General features: G+C 50.9%; 1 protein-coding gene across 1 annotated transcript in view; it reads left to right on the top strand.

Annotated features, from left to right (window-relative positions):
* LOC144890812 (disabled homolog 2-interacting protein-like) overlaps positions 1-15,008 on the top strand; it is a gene marked incomplete at its 3' end in the record, with an annotated part of 129,530 nt that overhangs the window by 40,970 nt on the left and 73,552 nt on the right. The window contains exon 5 of the mRNA XM_078772652.1: positions 10,527-10,621. Within this exon, the coding sequence (XP_078628778.1) occupies positions 10,527-10,621 (95 nt within the window). The remainder of the gene's footprint in view (positions 1-10,526; positions 10,622-15,008) is intronic.

The raw sequence follows: 15,008 nt of genomic DNA, 5'->3' as shown, positions 1-15,008 counted from the left end.
TTGTCGTTGACCGCGAGCGGACCTTACGTATATCGGGGGGACTGGGAGGCTACGGACGTTATACGTATTTCATGCCAACACTCTCTCTCTCCCGATTAATGTTTGTCAAAAAGGGCAGTTCGTATCAGAGGCAGTTCGTATCAAACGCAGTTCGTATCACAGGCAGTTCGTATCAAACGAGCTCCCTCATGCAGTTCCTCAAGTCCCCAAGTTCGTGCAAAAGGAGCCCGCCGAATGAGGTCCGTGGAAAGAAGTCCGTCAAAGGGCTTTGCGCGCGCGCTTATATAATGCGCTCACAGATCAATGCGCGCTTCATCAAACCACGCCTGCCAGTGAGCTCACCTCAGCCCTGGTTGGTTGGCGAGGGCTCACCAGCTCCACCCTTGACGGCGAGTTGACAGGGCCACGCCTCGTTCTTGTGTCCCGCCCCCTTTTTCCTCGGCCTGAGACCCCATGTTCAATGGCGTTTGGAGCGAGCGCTAAGGCGACGAAGGCTCAATGCAGCGAACGCTGCTAATCAAACCACGTGACAATTTGGGGAGAGACAAGCCCCGACTGTAGGGGCGCATAATGGCGTAGCTTGGAGAGAGCAGCTACAAAATGAACGGAAGGGCCTATTCTTATTTAATTGACACAATGCAGATTCAACTATTGGGAACACGGCCTTATCTGACACATAATAAGGAAATAACTAAAGTTCCTATGGTGGCCTTCGTGTTGCATATGGACTAATTAAGGGTGCAACCTTTAACCTTTTAAATGATGGAATATTTACAAGAATTATTTACAAGTGAGGGTTCTAAAAACTGCAACACTGCACCCTCCTTTCCTCCAGGCCTGTCCCGGGCCGAAACAACTTTAACTTAGTGTGACACTTAGGTGTGGTTACCCTCTACTTTTAACCTCACCCTGAGTGCGACAGTTTTAACACTAAATATGTCCCACCTGCTGCATTGCATCCTATCTAACTGACTCATGCCCACAGACTAACCGAATTGCGGAATTATTTCGAAACTACACATTTAGCTGGTGGGGAGCATTATTTACAAAAACACTAATTATTTACAAACTGTCACCCAGGACCTGTCTTTTGTGGGAAACAAGAACAAGATGTTTTGAGAAGAGGAAAATCATTGCACTGCACTGCACTGCACTGATACACCATACCATATGCACCAAAAATAATGAATGCACCAAAAGCACCATAAATGAAAAAGGCACAAAAACAAACATTTTTAAAATAATAAATGATGCCTTGTGATGTCTTCTCTGCTGGGCCGCTGCTTCTGGTTGTCTTCTTGCTTGATGTTGTTTATTAAAAGGGCACACACCGCGTCCGCTTTTTATTACTCAGGGCCAGCAGGGCCACCTCCGGAGGTCCACCTGCATGGCATGGAGGCCACTTTGAAAACAGTGGTCCGCAACCAGATACCGCTGGCAACAATGGTTGGTCCCAGCAGAGGTGCCAGGCCACAGTACGCGTGGTCCATAAGGTGGTGCTAGGCCACAGAACGTGTGGTCCATAAGGTGGTGCTAGGCCACAGAACGTGTGGTCCATATGGTGCATCAGTGCAGGCCGGAGGCAGCAAAGGTGCGGGCACACAACTGTGGTCACCTGCACACTCCCCACCCCCACCCACCCCCCCGCCGGGCTCAAAATAACAATGGTCCGTGAGTGGGGAAGGAAGGACAAGCAGATCAGCGGGCAGGGGCGCAAGGGTACACATCAATACAAAGCAATGCAACATGAAGGGCGCGGGAGAGCGAGCCGAGAAAGCCCGTCCCTATCCGTTCGTCACCCCCCATGTCACCTACTCTACCCTTGCCCCTACCCCGTATTTACACAATTTACAAATTACAAATTCGTCTCTAACGTCTTGTCTTTCCCATCCCCTCTAAACCGAATCCGTCATCAATCCCTCCTAAGGAGGAAGAGATGGAATATCGAACAATGTCTCACCCACGTCGAGATGTGTCTTTCATTCCAAATGCTTGCAAAAACATGGTGTGGAGTCTCATCACCTTAGTTGAGTGGATGCGGATGGTGCGAAGAGATTTTCTCCTATCTACCTTCTAAATGACATTAACACTTTATACTACCCGGGGTCTTGCCCTGCCAAACCATTGGCCACTTTACACTATGTGGTTCTAAAAACCAATTCCCATTGACCAAACTGTGGTGCCTCCCAATTTGGGGTCTCACTCCCCCGATTTTCTACCTGTGCCCTCGCACAATTTCTGGGCTGGGTCGTGTGGCTCACCAGCAGGTCCGCTCACCTGCACACCTCTGCCACTGCAGTTGCCACCCGAGCTTACCTGCTCCTCACCCTAACCTGGGGAAGGCCCTCTGGCTCTCTCACCCCGCTACCGCCTTCTCTGGCGTCGGGCTACCCGGGTCCTTCTCTGGATCCTCGGGCCCCATTGAACTCTAGCTGGCTCCCAGAGTCTACCTGCGGCCTCACCTGGCCGACAGACTACCAGTGGCGGAGTGCTCAACCAATCACACACACTAACAGGCCACACGCCCAGCCATTCCATACACTCCTGCACCCATTCAAGCAGTACTCTGCTACTTCCGCACTACAGATGTCAATATCCAACCACAATTTACCTACTCCCTCTACCTACCTTTACACTACCCTCCCCGGGTACTCATGAAGGGGTCCATCCTTCCCCCATCCACTCCTTCGCACCATACACTCCACTCCACTCATTCCACAATACTCACTCCACACCATTCATTCCACACACCTGTACTGCACTTGCACACCAAGCAAGCCAATGCACTCAATGTCATCAATACACACACATCTTTCATAAGCATTGCCTCTCAATTCCTCATGTCATCCAAAACTTAAAGCTCATACACACCGCATCATCTGGCTATCTATTGCCCTTCTAAGATTAATGCTTCCCTGTCACCCCTTATACTATTGCACATCCCTCGTCGTTATCAACCATCTAACCTGGCTACGTCCCCACTACCTATACAATGTTACTATTTAAATCTTGGTCACCTATAGTCATCTCTAGTTCCCTATACATTATCCTAACCCTCCCGAGCTAGTTTGGTACTGCCAATCCCCATAAATCTATAGCTCCTTTGCCCAAATTAGTGGAGGTGAGGGATGGTAGAGCCACCATCCCTCTACCTCGGGCATCTCCCACTATCACCCCCCAGTCCTCTCACACTACGAGCCTCCTTCGTTAGAGGTACTGGGTCCCACCTCGGCATCTAAAGCCGAGGCGATCCATGAGGGCGCCTGCTCGCCGGTGTAGGGTCTTATCTGGTCAGCATGGACGATCCGAGGGAGGGCTCATGGCCCCATCTTGATCTTAACGACCACGTCACAGACTTGCGACAGGACGACCCCCGGGCCTTGCCAGGGAGAGGTGAGTTTGGGGCACCTACCCTTCCACCTCCGGGGATTGAAGAACCAAATCTTCATCCCCGGAGCGTACTGACTCCCCTGGCTCCGGTGGTCGTACTTGTGCCTCATCCTGGCCCCCACCAGCTGGAGCTGGCGGCGGGCGAAGGCATGGACCCTCTCCATGCCTTCCTCTTAAGTGACGTGCATAGCCCTCCCTCGGCGGGATATCCGTGGTGTCTAGCACGGGACCGCAGTGCAAGTCGGCGGGAGCCCCAACTCCCGCCCATACATAAGCAACGCCGGACTGCATGCGGTGGCCCCATGCTGGCTGGTTCGGTAGGCCATTAACAAATACGGGAGATGTTCGTCCCAGTCATCCTGACGGGTGGTGGTGAACAATGCCAGTTGTTGGATCAATGTTCGATTAAACCGATCCACCATCCCATCAGATTGTGGTATTGAGGGCGTTGTTCTAGTCTTTCTAATTGACAGGAGTCTGCACACATCTTTTAGCAATTGGCTCTCAAAATTTCGACCCTGATCGGTGTGCAGCTCCTGTGGAATCCCATGCCGGCATGCAAATCCTTCCACGAAGGCCTGTGCCACCACCCTGGCTTCTTGGTTGGGGAGGGCGTAGGCCTCCGGCCACTTGGTGAAATAGTCCATTACAACGAGGATGTACTTATTACCTTGGCGGGTGTGGGGTAGCCGTCCTAGAATATCCATGGCCACCCGCTCAAGGGGGACCCCCACCTGGTGTAATTGAAGGGGGGCCCTCATCCTCCGTGCTGGTCCATTTTTAGCAGTACAGGCGTCGCATCTCCGACACCAGTCCTGTATGTCGCGCCCTATATTTACCCAATAGAACCTCCGGCGGACCCGAGATGTTGTCTTTGTCCTGCCCAAATGGCCGCCGGAGCGGGTACCATGCACCTGCTGTAATATTGTGTTCTTAAATTTGTCAGGGACTATTACCAACCAGGAAGTTCTCTCAGAGGGAACCTCCATCCATTTGCGATACAAGATGTTGCCTTTCAATTCCAGGGTCTGCCACTGAGCCCAATATGCCTTTGTTGGCGCCCCGAGGGGGGTGACCTCTTCCCCATTAGGTCTTTGTCCCAATCGAACCCATTCGTACACCGGGTCCAGGACGGGATCCTCCCGCTGGGCCGTGCTCCAAGCCATTGTTCCAAATTCTTCATCTGCGGTTAGTGGCAAAATTGGCCCTCTCACCCGGGTTGCACGGACGACGAGGATAGGGGTGGAATCGCCCAATTGTTCCTTCTCCTCGTGTCTCACACAAAATTTGCAGTTTTCCCCCAAACAAGGACGCCGAGAGAGTGCATCAGCATTCCCATGGGCCCTCCCGGCCCTATGGGTCACACTAAAATCGTACTGCTGCAACTTTTCCAACCACCTTGCAATTTGGCCCTCCGGTTCCTTGAACCGAAGGAGCCATTGCAAAGAGGAATGGTCAGTTCGAACCAAAAATTTCCGCCCGTACAAGTCAGGGTGGAAATGGCTCACAGCAGCCAGCATAGCCAATAACTCTTTGCGAGTGACGCAATAATTTCGCTTGGGCCTACTCATGGCCCGACTATAATACGCGATCACTCTCTCCACGCCCTCCTGTGTCTGAGACAAAACTGCGCCCAATCCTTCCTGGCTTGCATCCGTGTCCAGGGTAAATGTCCCGTCACTAGTGGGGTAATCTAAAACGGGTGCGGTATCACACACCCTTTCAATGCTAGGAAGGCCTCTTGGCACTCCCTTGTCCAATTAAATCTCGTCCCCTTCTCCGTAAGCCGGTGAAGGGGCCGGGCCAACTCTGCAAATTTCGCCACAAAACGCCGGTAATAGGAGCAGAGTCCCAAAAATCCCCGCACGTCCTTGATGGTACGTGGTGCGGGCCACTCCTCCACCGCTGTAATTTTGCCTGGGTCTGTTTTTACCCCCTCGCGACCGATAACGTGACCTAGATAGGCCACCTCTCTTGCAAACAAAGTGCACTTACTCGGGCTAAACTTCAACCCTGTCTGTCTGAGGCACCCAAACACCTGGTCCAAATTAGCTATGGCTTGGGGAAATGTTTTAGCATGCACCAGGACGTCATCCCGGTACACCCGGCATGACTGCCATGGCATGCCGCCCAGTACATGCTCCATCAATCGTTCAAAGGTGGCGGGGGAGTTACACAAACCAAACGGCATCACAGTGAACTGATACAGCCCCTTACCTGTGGAAAATGCCGTTTTCTCCTTCCCTGCCCTATCCATCTCCACCTGCCAATACCCACTGTTGAGGTCCAAGGTTGAGAACCAATTTGAGCCCGCAACGGCATCGAGGGTATCGTCAATTCTTGGCAGGGGATATGAGTCCTTGAGTGTCAAGTTGTTTAGCTGGCGATAGTCCACACAGAAACGCGTGGTCCCATTCTTCTTTTTGACCAGCACAACAGGTGACATCCAAGGACTTCCCGAGGGCTCGATGACACCTGCATCGAACATTTTTTCTACCTGCTCGTCAGCTTCCTCCCTCTTGCTCCAAGGGAGCCGTCAGGTGGGCTGACGAATAGGCCGGGCCTCACCGGTGTGGATCTGATGTTTCACCAGGCCCGTACGTCCAATATCCTCGGAGGACAAGGAGAAGATATCCAAATGGGATTCAATTAATTTGTGTAACGCCTCCCTCTGGGTACCTCCAACTCTACACTACTACGATTTACCATCTCACAAATGCGATCGGGCCAATTCCTAATACTTTTTGAAGGTTCCCTCTGGGGCCGACTCGGCTGGACGTTCTCGCCCCTCACTGGCGCGACTTCGTTAACTGGGGTGCAGCCGGCTGTATTCGTGCCCCTTACGATGGTGCATGGTTCTGTACTAATATTAATTACCCGGACGGCCACCACCGGCCCGTCCGTTTTTACGAGGGTGTGGCCCACGATTAAACCAGGTATGGATTGCGCTGCCACCGGTTCGACTAGGCCGCAGGACTCCTGCCATGTTGGGCGAGCTGACCACCGGGCCGGCACTATGGCCTCGGCCCTCGGAGGGATGGTCACGGCCTCAGGAGCCTCCAGCTCCGCCCTTTCGGCCGTGCTCACCCCTCCAATGGTAGCTCCTCGACTCCCACTTGCAGGGTCCTCGGCACAAATCGATTTTACAACCGCTAGCAGTCAACAAATCCAACCCTATTAGGCATGGGTCGCACACCTCCGCCACCCAAACCTCTATCTCGCTCTTTACTGACCCCAACTTGAGGGTCACAAAACCACGCCCTATGATCGGAGCCGTTACCCCGGTAGCCAGCTGCAAACTATGATTTTCCAGACGCTGGATTTTATCCCAGCCGTCTGCACTCGAATTAAGGATCACAGGGCTGATGATCGTGGCGCCAGCTCCTGTGTCCACCGACGGCGTCACATGGCGAGCTGTTGTCGGAGCTTCGGATCCGGAAAAGCCTGGATAAAGTGATCCAGCGCCAGGCTTTCCTGGGAACGCGCTGCCATGTCAGCGTGTGCGATTCCTACTGTGCGGAGAATTCCATGGGCAAGTTCCCCGATGGTCTCCTGGGGCTTGCATTTTCGCTGAGCAAGCTGAGCTTTAACAAGCTCGCTTTGCTGTTCAATGCCGAAACGATTAATTAAGGCTGCGCGGAGGGCTGACAGGGTGAGAGCACCCCGTGGTAAAGCTGTCAGCACCTCCGCCGCCGCGCCGCGCAGTGCCCCCACAAGGTGTACTCCACCTTCGTCTGGATTCCAACCGTTGCCTCCACATACATATTCGAACTGCGCCAGGTACGCCCTCAGATCACTCTTGCTGTCATATGGCGCGAGTAGGACCTTGTGGGTGCCCGAAGGCCGGACCCCGTGCGTCGCTCCTTGCGGGGTTAGCGCGGGGCCGAACCGTTCGGGCCCCCCCAGTACACTATTCCCGGGGGGCTCTCGTGCATCCCCTGTCCCTCTGAACACTACCCCTGTCAGTGTCGATGCCTGGGTCGCCCCTCCGCAACCCGCTACCCACTCCATACCCGCACACCCTTGCTCACCAATACCTCTCGCACTCCCCATGGTCGGACATCCTTGCACACACCCTCTTTCCACGCACTCTGCACCAGTCGCACAACTCACCAGCGGCCCCTCACGAACGCCCGGGTCTAGACCAACACCCAAGCTCGCTGAATCTCCCCTCACACCATATACATTGCCGAGCATATCGCCACTCACCTCGGCACCTCTTCTCCTTCGCTTCTCCTCCGCCACCTGCAAACTCTTTATTTGGTCAGTAAGCACATCGTCACTCTGTGAGCACAGACCTTGCACCAATTCCATCACCTCCTCCTTTATCGCTTTCTTAGTCTCCCTCCGTCTCTTCTTAATTTCACTTACCCCCTCTTCCACTTCCTCTAGCTTCTGCTTCACCTCCTTTATTTCCCGGTGCGCCCCCTCAATTTCTTCCTCTAAGCCCTAAGGCCACCTTGGTCGTTTCTATGTGCATCCTGACTTCCCGTTCTTTTGTCTCCATTGCCTCTACCACCCCCTCTAACCTCTTCATCAGTCCCTCATGTACCATCTGACATTCCCTCTTCGTCGCTATTAATTCTTTCTTTATTTCCTTCTGGGTCACTTTCAACCCTCCTGTCACCGCCGTGTTCTTTTCCACCTTCTCCCCAAGCTCCTTCTGTCCCACTGTCAGCTGCCCTACTCCCTGCGTCAACTCCTCGATACCCCCCTGTAACCTAGCCGTGCTGTTCCTCACCTCTCTCTCCATGCGCTCCTCACCCCGCTTCACCTCGTCGCGTACTCCCGCGACCTCTTCGCTCACTCCGCGCCTTATATCCTCTCCCATCTCTTTGGTAGATGCCGCCCTCATCTGCTCCAAATCATTCGTTTGGGCATCCAATTTACTTTCCAACCCATTTTTTACCTACTCTATCTGATTCCCCATCTGTTTAATTTCCCGGGTGGATTGCTCCCCTATTTCCCTCAATTTGCCTTCCATATTGTTTTCTAGCCCCTCTAACCCATTCTTCACCCTTTCCATTTGGTTCTCCTGGGTGGCAATTCTATTTTCCAACCCTGTTAACCCATCCTTCATTTCCCCAATTTGATTACCCACGTCCTCCAATTGGCCCCCTAATTTGCCTTTGAGCCCCCCTATTTGGCTTCCCATGTCATTTCTCAATTCCCCGATTTGGCTTCCCATCTCATTTCTCAATTCCCCGATTTGGTTTCCCACTCGTTCCAATTGTTCTCCCACCTTATCCATACTGTCGTTCTTTTTCTGCATTTCCGCCATGAATTGGGCCATGAAGGCTTGCATTTCGCCCACCCCCATTGGTGCAGCGGGTGCGGCCCTCGTCGCCGCCATGTGCGAGGCGCCACCATCTTGTGCGCCTGCAACCCCCGCTACCGCCTACTCATTGCTCTTCTCCTCCCTGGGGTCCTGGATTGCCTCTAACTCCTCATTCTCCCCTACCGGCACCCGATCACCTTGACTATCCATGGCACGATTTTAATTTAGGACATTAAATAAAATTTCGGCCGCTCAAAATTTCGACCAAATTTTTAGATGGTTTTTTTTTTGGGGGGGGGGGGGGAGGGTTCGGGTCCAAATCCACTCCACGACACCAATTGTTACGGATCTCAGAGACGGCACTCCCCTTAGCAAGGGGGGGGGGTTAATCCCCTTGGCCTGTTAAGCTGGCCGTCTCTAGTCCTGGTACTTATAACGCTCTTTTGCGGGTGAAATTGGTCAGGGTTATTGGTCAAGGTGTTCTCCCGAATACCTTTACCAATCCCTCCGCAAAACAGGGAGACAAGTACCGCTCGAACCACGGACAAGATGGTATTTGCCGAGTGGTTTAGCAATCCGCGATTCGAGCCGTTAGCAATTGACTAACCTGATTCCGAGCGTTGGCCAAATCGTGCCACAGGTACTCAATTGGAGACAGGACGAAAGCGATCGGGGGAAAGAAGAAACCAAAGGTAAGAAATAACAGACATTTATTAACTATATACAAAACCAGAACCAAAGAAGAAACGAAAGTAATATACAGAAGAAGAAGAAGAAGATACACAGGGCAGCCTTAAACAGTCTTATATTATCAATGCCCAAGACAGACAGACAGACAGACAAACAGACTTACATGAAAGGGGAATAGCAGGCAGGAATGACTGGAAGAAGGAGAAGGGTCCAGGTGGGACAGCAGGGCTGGAAGGTTTGGCAGAGGCACAGCAAGGAGGTCCGCTCCAGGTCCATGCTCCGGGCTGGAAGCGAACAGCCAGCGGCAGCTTCACGTATTCGTTCACGCGGTAGGGCTTTCCAAAGCAGCTTGGCAAAGGGCTCCGCGCAGCTTCGTCTCTCTCAGCCAGACCTCACCACGTGCCGTCTCCAACCCAAGTCGACTCTCGTTCATCTCCGTTCATCTCCGTAAAAAGGCTTCGTGCTGGCGCTTATATTACGTGCTTCTAAATCAATGTGCGCTTCATAGAGCCACGCCCGTGATGGTCTTTCGTCAGCCCTGGTTGGCTGGTGGGGGCTCGCTGGCCCTGCCTCTGGTGGTGCGTCGGCGTGCCATGTCCGTGACCTGGCGGCTCCGCCCCCTTCCTCCTCGGCTTGACCGCATGGCTAATGGCGGTTTGGGGCCCACAACCGAATCAAGGCAAGGAGCAGCGAACGCCGCCCGACTGTTACTTTGCGGAGACGATTGGGGGAATTGAAAGGGACCTATCTTATTTGATTAATGCAACGCAGATTCAACTATTGGGAACAGGTCCTTAACTGAAACACATAATAATGAAATAACCACGGAGAGGTCCTATGGTTCGCTGCGTGTTGTACATGGACTAACTCAGGTGCGATCTTTAACAAGCCAATTGATGGGGATATTTACAGGGGAACATTTATAAGGGAAACATTTACTAAAATTTACTACTCGTGAAGGTTCTAAAAACTGTAACAGTGTGTGTGTGTGTGTGTGTGTGTGTGTGTGTGTGTGTGTGTGTGTGTGTGTGTGTGTGTGTGTGTGTGTGTGTGTGTGTGTGTGTGTGTGTGTGTGTGTGTGTGTGTCGTTCTGCTTGATTCATGTTCTCACTCTACCAGCATGACATGCTAACAAATATTAAATTTTGTCCTTTTTTGACACATTTAGATGTCCTTGCCTTGCGTGTACCAGAAGAAGGCAGTGGCTGAAGCTGAGGAGCCACAGACAGAGACACTTGAGCACCACTGGATCGTAGAGGACATGTATACATTTGAAAATGTGGGTTTCACAAAAGCCGCAAATGGAGCTGCAGTTGGTTCGGAAACCATGCTCCGCTACTTGGCTTGTGGAGATTGTGGGACCGGGCCCATTGGCTGGCATTCCCCCTCCATTGTACCACACGAATTTTTCGTGGCCCTGAGTCGAGTCAAGCACGAATGAGGGCTTTAAGATATATTGTGGGTCATTAAATGTGTACACAATGGAGCCAACTAACCCTTATAACAGCCCGAGGATGAATGTTCCAATGTGAGAGCCTGGTGTTTCACTGACCACCGCTAGATTTGTACTCGACGTGGAACTCGGACTTGTATACTTTGCAACTTTAATAACATTTGAGCATTGTCGGTCCATTGAGCGTGGCAAAGCCGTGTGGCCACGATCTCATCACACCATTACCGAGTCATCTTCCGCCATTTGTAAAAGACCTGTACGTGACACCCTCTGCTTAACTCTGCATAATAATTTGATGGCATGCACACAAAGTTGATAAATGTTTTGTTTTTTAATCATATGAAAATAATAAATGTGCACACATTTATATAATTGTCAGACAAATGTCAATGCTCTTCAAAAGAATGCAACTATTTGACACAAGTCACTCGGAGAAAAAAGGAATCCATTTTTGAGAAGAACAAAGATTGGAGGTCTTAGGTCGGGTCGGGAGAAATAGGTTTAAGGGAGGAAATATTGCCAAGGCAGCGTTGGGGACTGTCCAGTATTTTTGTGGTACCAACTAGGCCATCAAAACACTTACACACGCTATTTGTACTGAGTCCACTATGCCCCACTTGAATACGACTGCCATTGGCTAGTTTTCTCGAATTGCGTGGGACGTTGTTACTGCATCGAGAATGAGTTTAAAAATCAAGACCGTTACCTCCTAATGTAAGAAAAGTGCACTGTGACATGTTTAAATTCGTACAACGTTACGCATACCTGCTCGGTCCATCAATAGAGGAGGGTGCAGATTGTGGTATTCAATTTGAAGCAAAGAAATAAACGATCGATTTATTGTCCCCGTCGCACCGCGGAGCGAAAGGGGGACTATGGTTTTCCCCTCCGTCCGTGCGTGCGTGCGTGCGGGCATGTGTGCGTGCGTAAGTGAAGGACCGAATTCTAATTTTGTGTGTGGGTGCAACCCACGTCAAAATCCAAGATGGCCGCCGCCATGTATGTCTGAACCTTGTGAGCGGAATATCTTGAAAAATAAGCGAAGTACCAACTTCTAATCTGGTGTGTGGGTGTATCTAGGCATAAGGAAGAACGCTATTGAAAATTGGGTCGCCACGTCAAAATCCAAGATGGCCGCCACAATATATATGTCTGAACCTTGTGAGCGAAATATCTTGAAAAATAAACGATCGACTAACTTCTAATCTGGTGTGTGGGTGTATCTACGCATAAGTGAACGCTATTGAAAATTGGGTCGCCACGTCAAAATCCAAGAAGGCCGCCTTGCGTCTTCCACTTTGTCAACTCACATCACTTCACCGACGGGGGACCTAGGCGTAACGCTTGTTTGTTTGAATCTGGGGAGCCTCCGCCAAGACCCTACGAATATCCACGCAAGCCCTGGTCTTCTCTGCAGCCGAATACTGCACCCCAGCTTGGAGCAGAAGCCCACACGTGAGAAAGGTTGATGTTGCCATGAACAACACCTTCCGCATTGTAGCTGGTTGCTTGAAGCCTGCCAGTCACCAGCCAGCCTGCCAGTATTCCACCTGCCAGTCATAGCGGGACTCGCCCTGGCCGGCCTCCGACGGGAGGCTGCTACCCTCGCCCTGGCAAGGAATGCCCAGAAACACGACTGGCACATCCTGCACAACACCACAACGATAGTGGCGCCTCCAAGCAGACTCAAGTCCCGCCATTCCTACAACAAGGCGGCACAAGAGATGCTCAGTTCTATCCCCGAGGACCTGTCTAGAAGCGCATGGCTTGCGGCATCTTGGAAGCAGGTGTGGGAAACGGCCGGGCCCACCCGCATCCACCGCTACATCTGGGACCCAGGGAGGTGGTGTCATAGGAGAAGACCTACCACGCCTGCAATGGACCTTGCTGAACCGTCTACGTACGGGGGTCGGCCGCTTCAAATCATCGCTGAAGATGTGGGGCCTGGCAGACAGCGCCGCGTGCGAGTGTGGCGAGCCTGAGCAGACTGCCGAACACATAATTACCACCTGCCCCCTATACAGACCACATTCAGAAGCCGGCCTCTTCGACGTAGGACCAGAGACGAGGGCATGGCTGCACGACACTGAGCTGGCCATCTGATGATACACGAAAGAAGAAGAAGTTTGAATCTGCTTCCCTTGCCGGAACGGTCGACTCATCCAAAGGAAACCATTTTTTTTTTTTTTTTTTTATGTCCTGGAACCAGCTAACGAATCACTGGAAATTCCAAACAAGAATGTCTGATGACGTTTTAAAGCTAGCGAATTCTCTCAAAGGATAAAAGTTTTACGGACGGCGCGACGCTGGGCTTCACAATTTGTCGGTGGTCGTGGCTTCAATGGCAGGAGGATCAGAGGATCCTCGCCGAGCTGGAGACACTTTAAAGCAGTTAATATCAAATCAAACAAAATGCAATTTTTTTTAAAAAAAACTCAACAACTTGCGGTCTGACACCACTATGCCTGCATTAGCTGCATCACCAAACAATTGCCTGTTCTCATTCACGAGTAACTGTTTCCTGGAAGCTGGACTAGTCTGGAGCAAGTGTCTAAAATTACAGTGCGGAGGACGGGTTCTGATCTGAAATTAGCACGGACGATCAATTTGTTCATTAAAATAATGTTGCCAAAACAACATTTGTAAATCCAGTACCATAACCCCAGCTGCACATGTCGCGGCGACAACAGAGGTGCATCCTCACTATCACGTGGCTGAAACAAGCTGCTTATAAAAGGAAAACAACCTAACAGTACTAGTACCCCACTGCAAAGCCGCAATGAGCCGGCGAAGCCAAAGCCTCTTGCCACTATTTTACCCATCACTATGGCTTACGTAGGTTAGGTAGTAGGTAGGTGTAGTAGGTACCGTACCTTGTTCAAAATTACACCATTTGCATTCTGGGTGAGATTAAAATTTATAAAATTTCCTTCTTGATTAATTCGGTGAATTCCGTCTCAACTTCGGATATTTCTGGCCGTGAAAAATTACCCCCTACGGCCGCGAGATTTCGAAAAAATATTTCTTCGTCAATTTTAGAATATTTGACGCCGTTTTCAGCCTCCGAAACGCGGTACCGGTAAGCTTTTTTGAAATGTTTTTTCAAATGCTCGAATCTCATTTGTTCCGGTGTTTGGTGACGATTTTCGTTGAAAATAACCAGGGCCCATGCGGGCCAGTGGAACTAGGTTGGTCTTAAAGTATTTTAATTACAAATTAGAGGTGCATAAGATTGTGAATCAAAAAAAGATGGGTGAAACAAACTCCTATTGAACTTTTTCTCAATTTTTATGCATAATTCTGCATCCGCAAGATGGCGTCCTCCATGGAGTGATTTGGTTTTTGAAATATTTTTTCAAATGCTCGAATCTCATTGGTTCCTGTGATGGGTGACGATTTTCGTTGAAGATAACCAGGGCCCATGCGGGCCCGGGAACGAGGTTGGTCTTAAAGTATTTTAATTACAAATTAGAGGTGCATAAGATGGTGAATCAAACAAAGACGGGTGAAACTGAAACAAACTCCTATTGAATTTTTTCGCAATTTTTTATGCACACTTCCGCATCCGCAAGATGGCGGCCTCCATCGAGTGATTTGGTGCGTCAAAGCTTGGAATTCTCAAAGGATCCAGCAAAATCTGGCTTTTCAACATAATACGTACGCGTTCATTCACAACACCGGCTTAGCCGGTGTGGAAGTGTAACTCAGTATAACTTATTAGTTGGCACTGGTAACTTATTAATTAACCTGGTAACAAAGCAGATATATTTTACATGCAAACTCTGTGAAAGACGAGTTTGTAAATGAGTCAGGAATGCGCCCGAACATGATAATCTTTTGTCCACCTGGTCATCAGCCCCTGGCTGAAGCACCCCCCTATCGTTTGGTAAACGGAACTCACAACAGGAGGGGAGCGAGCTGATACCAGGACTTGGTACATGCATGACCTCGGGGCATTAGCGGAAAGGGGATTAACCTTCAGCGGACAGGGGATTAACTCCAGTTTGTCCAATATAAACGAGAGCAAACGTGGAGTCAGGAGCACTCGCCACGATAACCCCTGCCCGACGGAACGAAAGAGGACTCGCCACGAAGCCCTGCACGACGGAATGAACGCGTACCACGAGTTCGGCGCTGCAGCCGAACAAGAAGGACCATGCGGATAGAGTTAACCTGGTCCATTATGTTAAACGATAT

Source organism: Myxine glutinosa, chromosome 2 (genome assembly GCF_964187855.1).
Source record: "Myxine glutinosa chromosome 2, kmMyxGlut1.1, whole genome shotgun sequence".
Classification (NCBI taxonomy): Eukaryota; Metazoa; Chordata; class Myxini; order Myxiniformes; family Myxinidae; genus Myxine; species Myxine glutinosa.
This window is presented reverse-complemented; position numbering and strand designations above follow the sequence as displayed.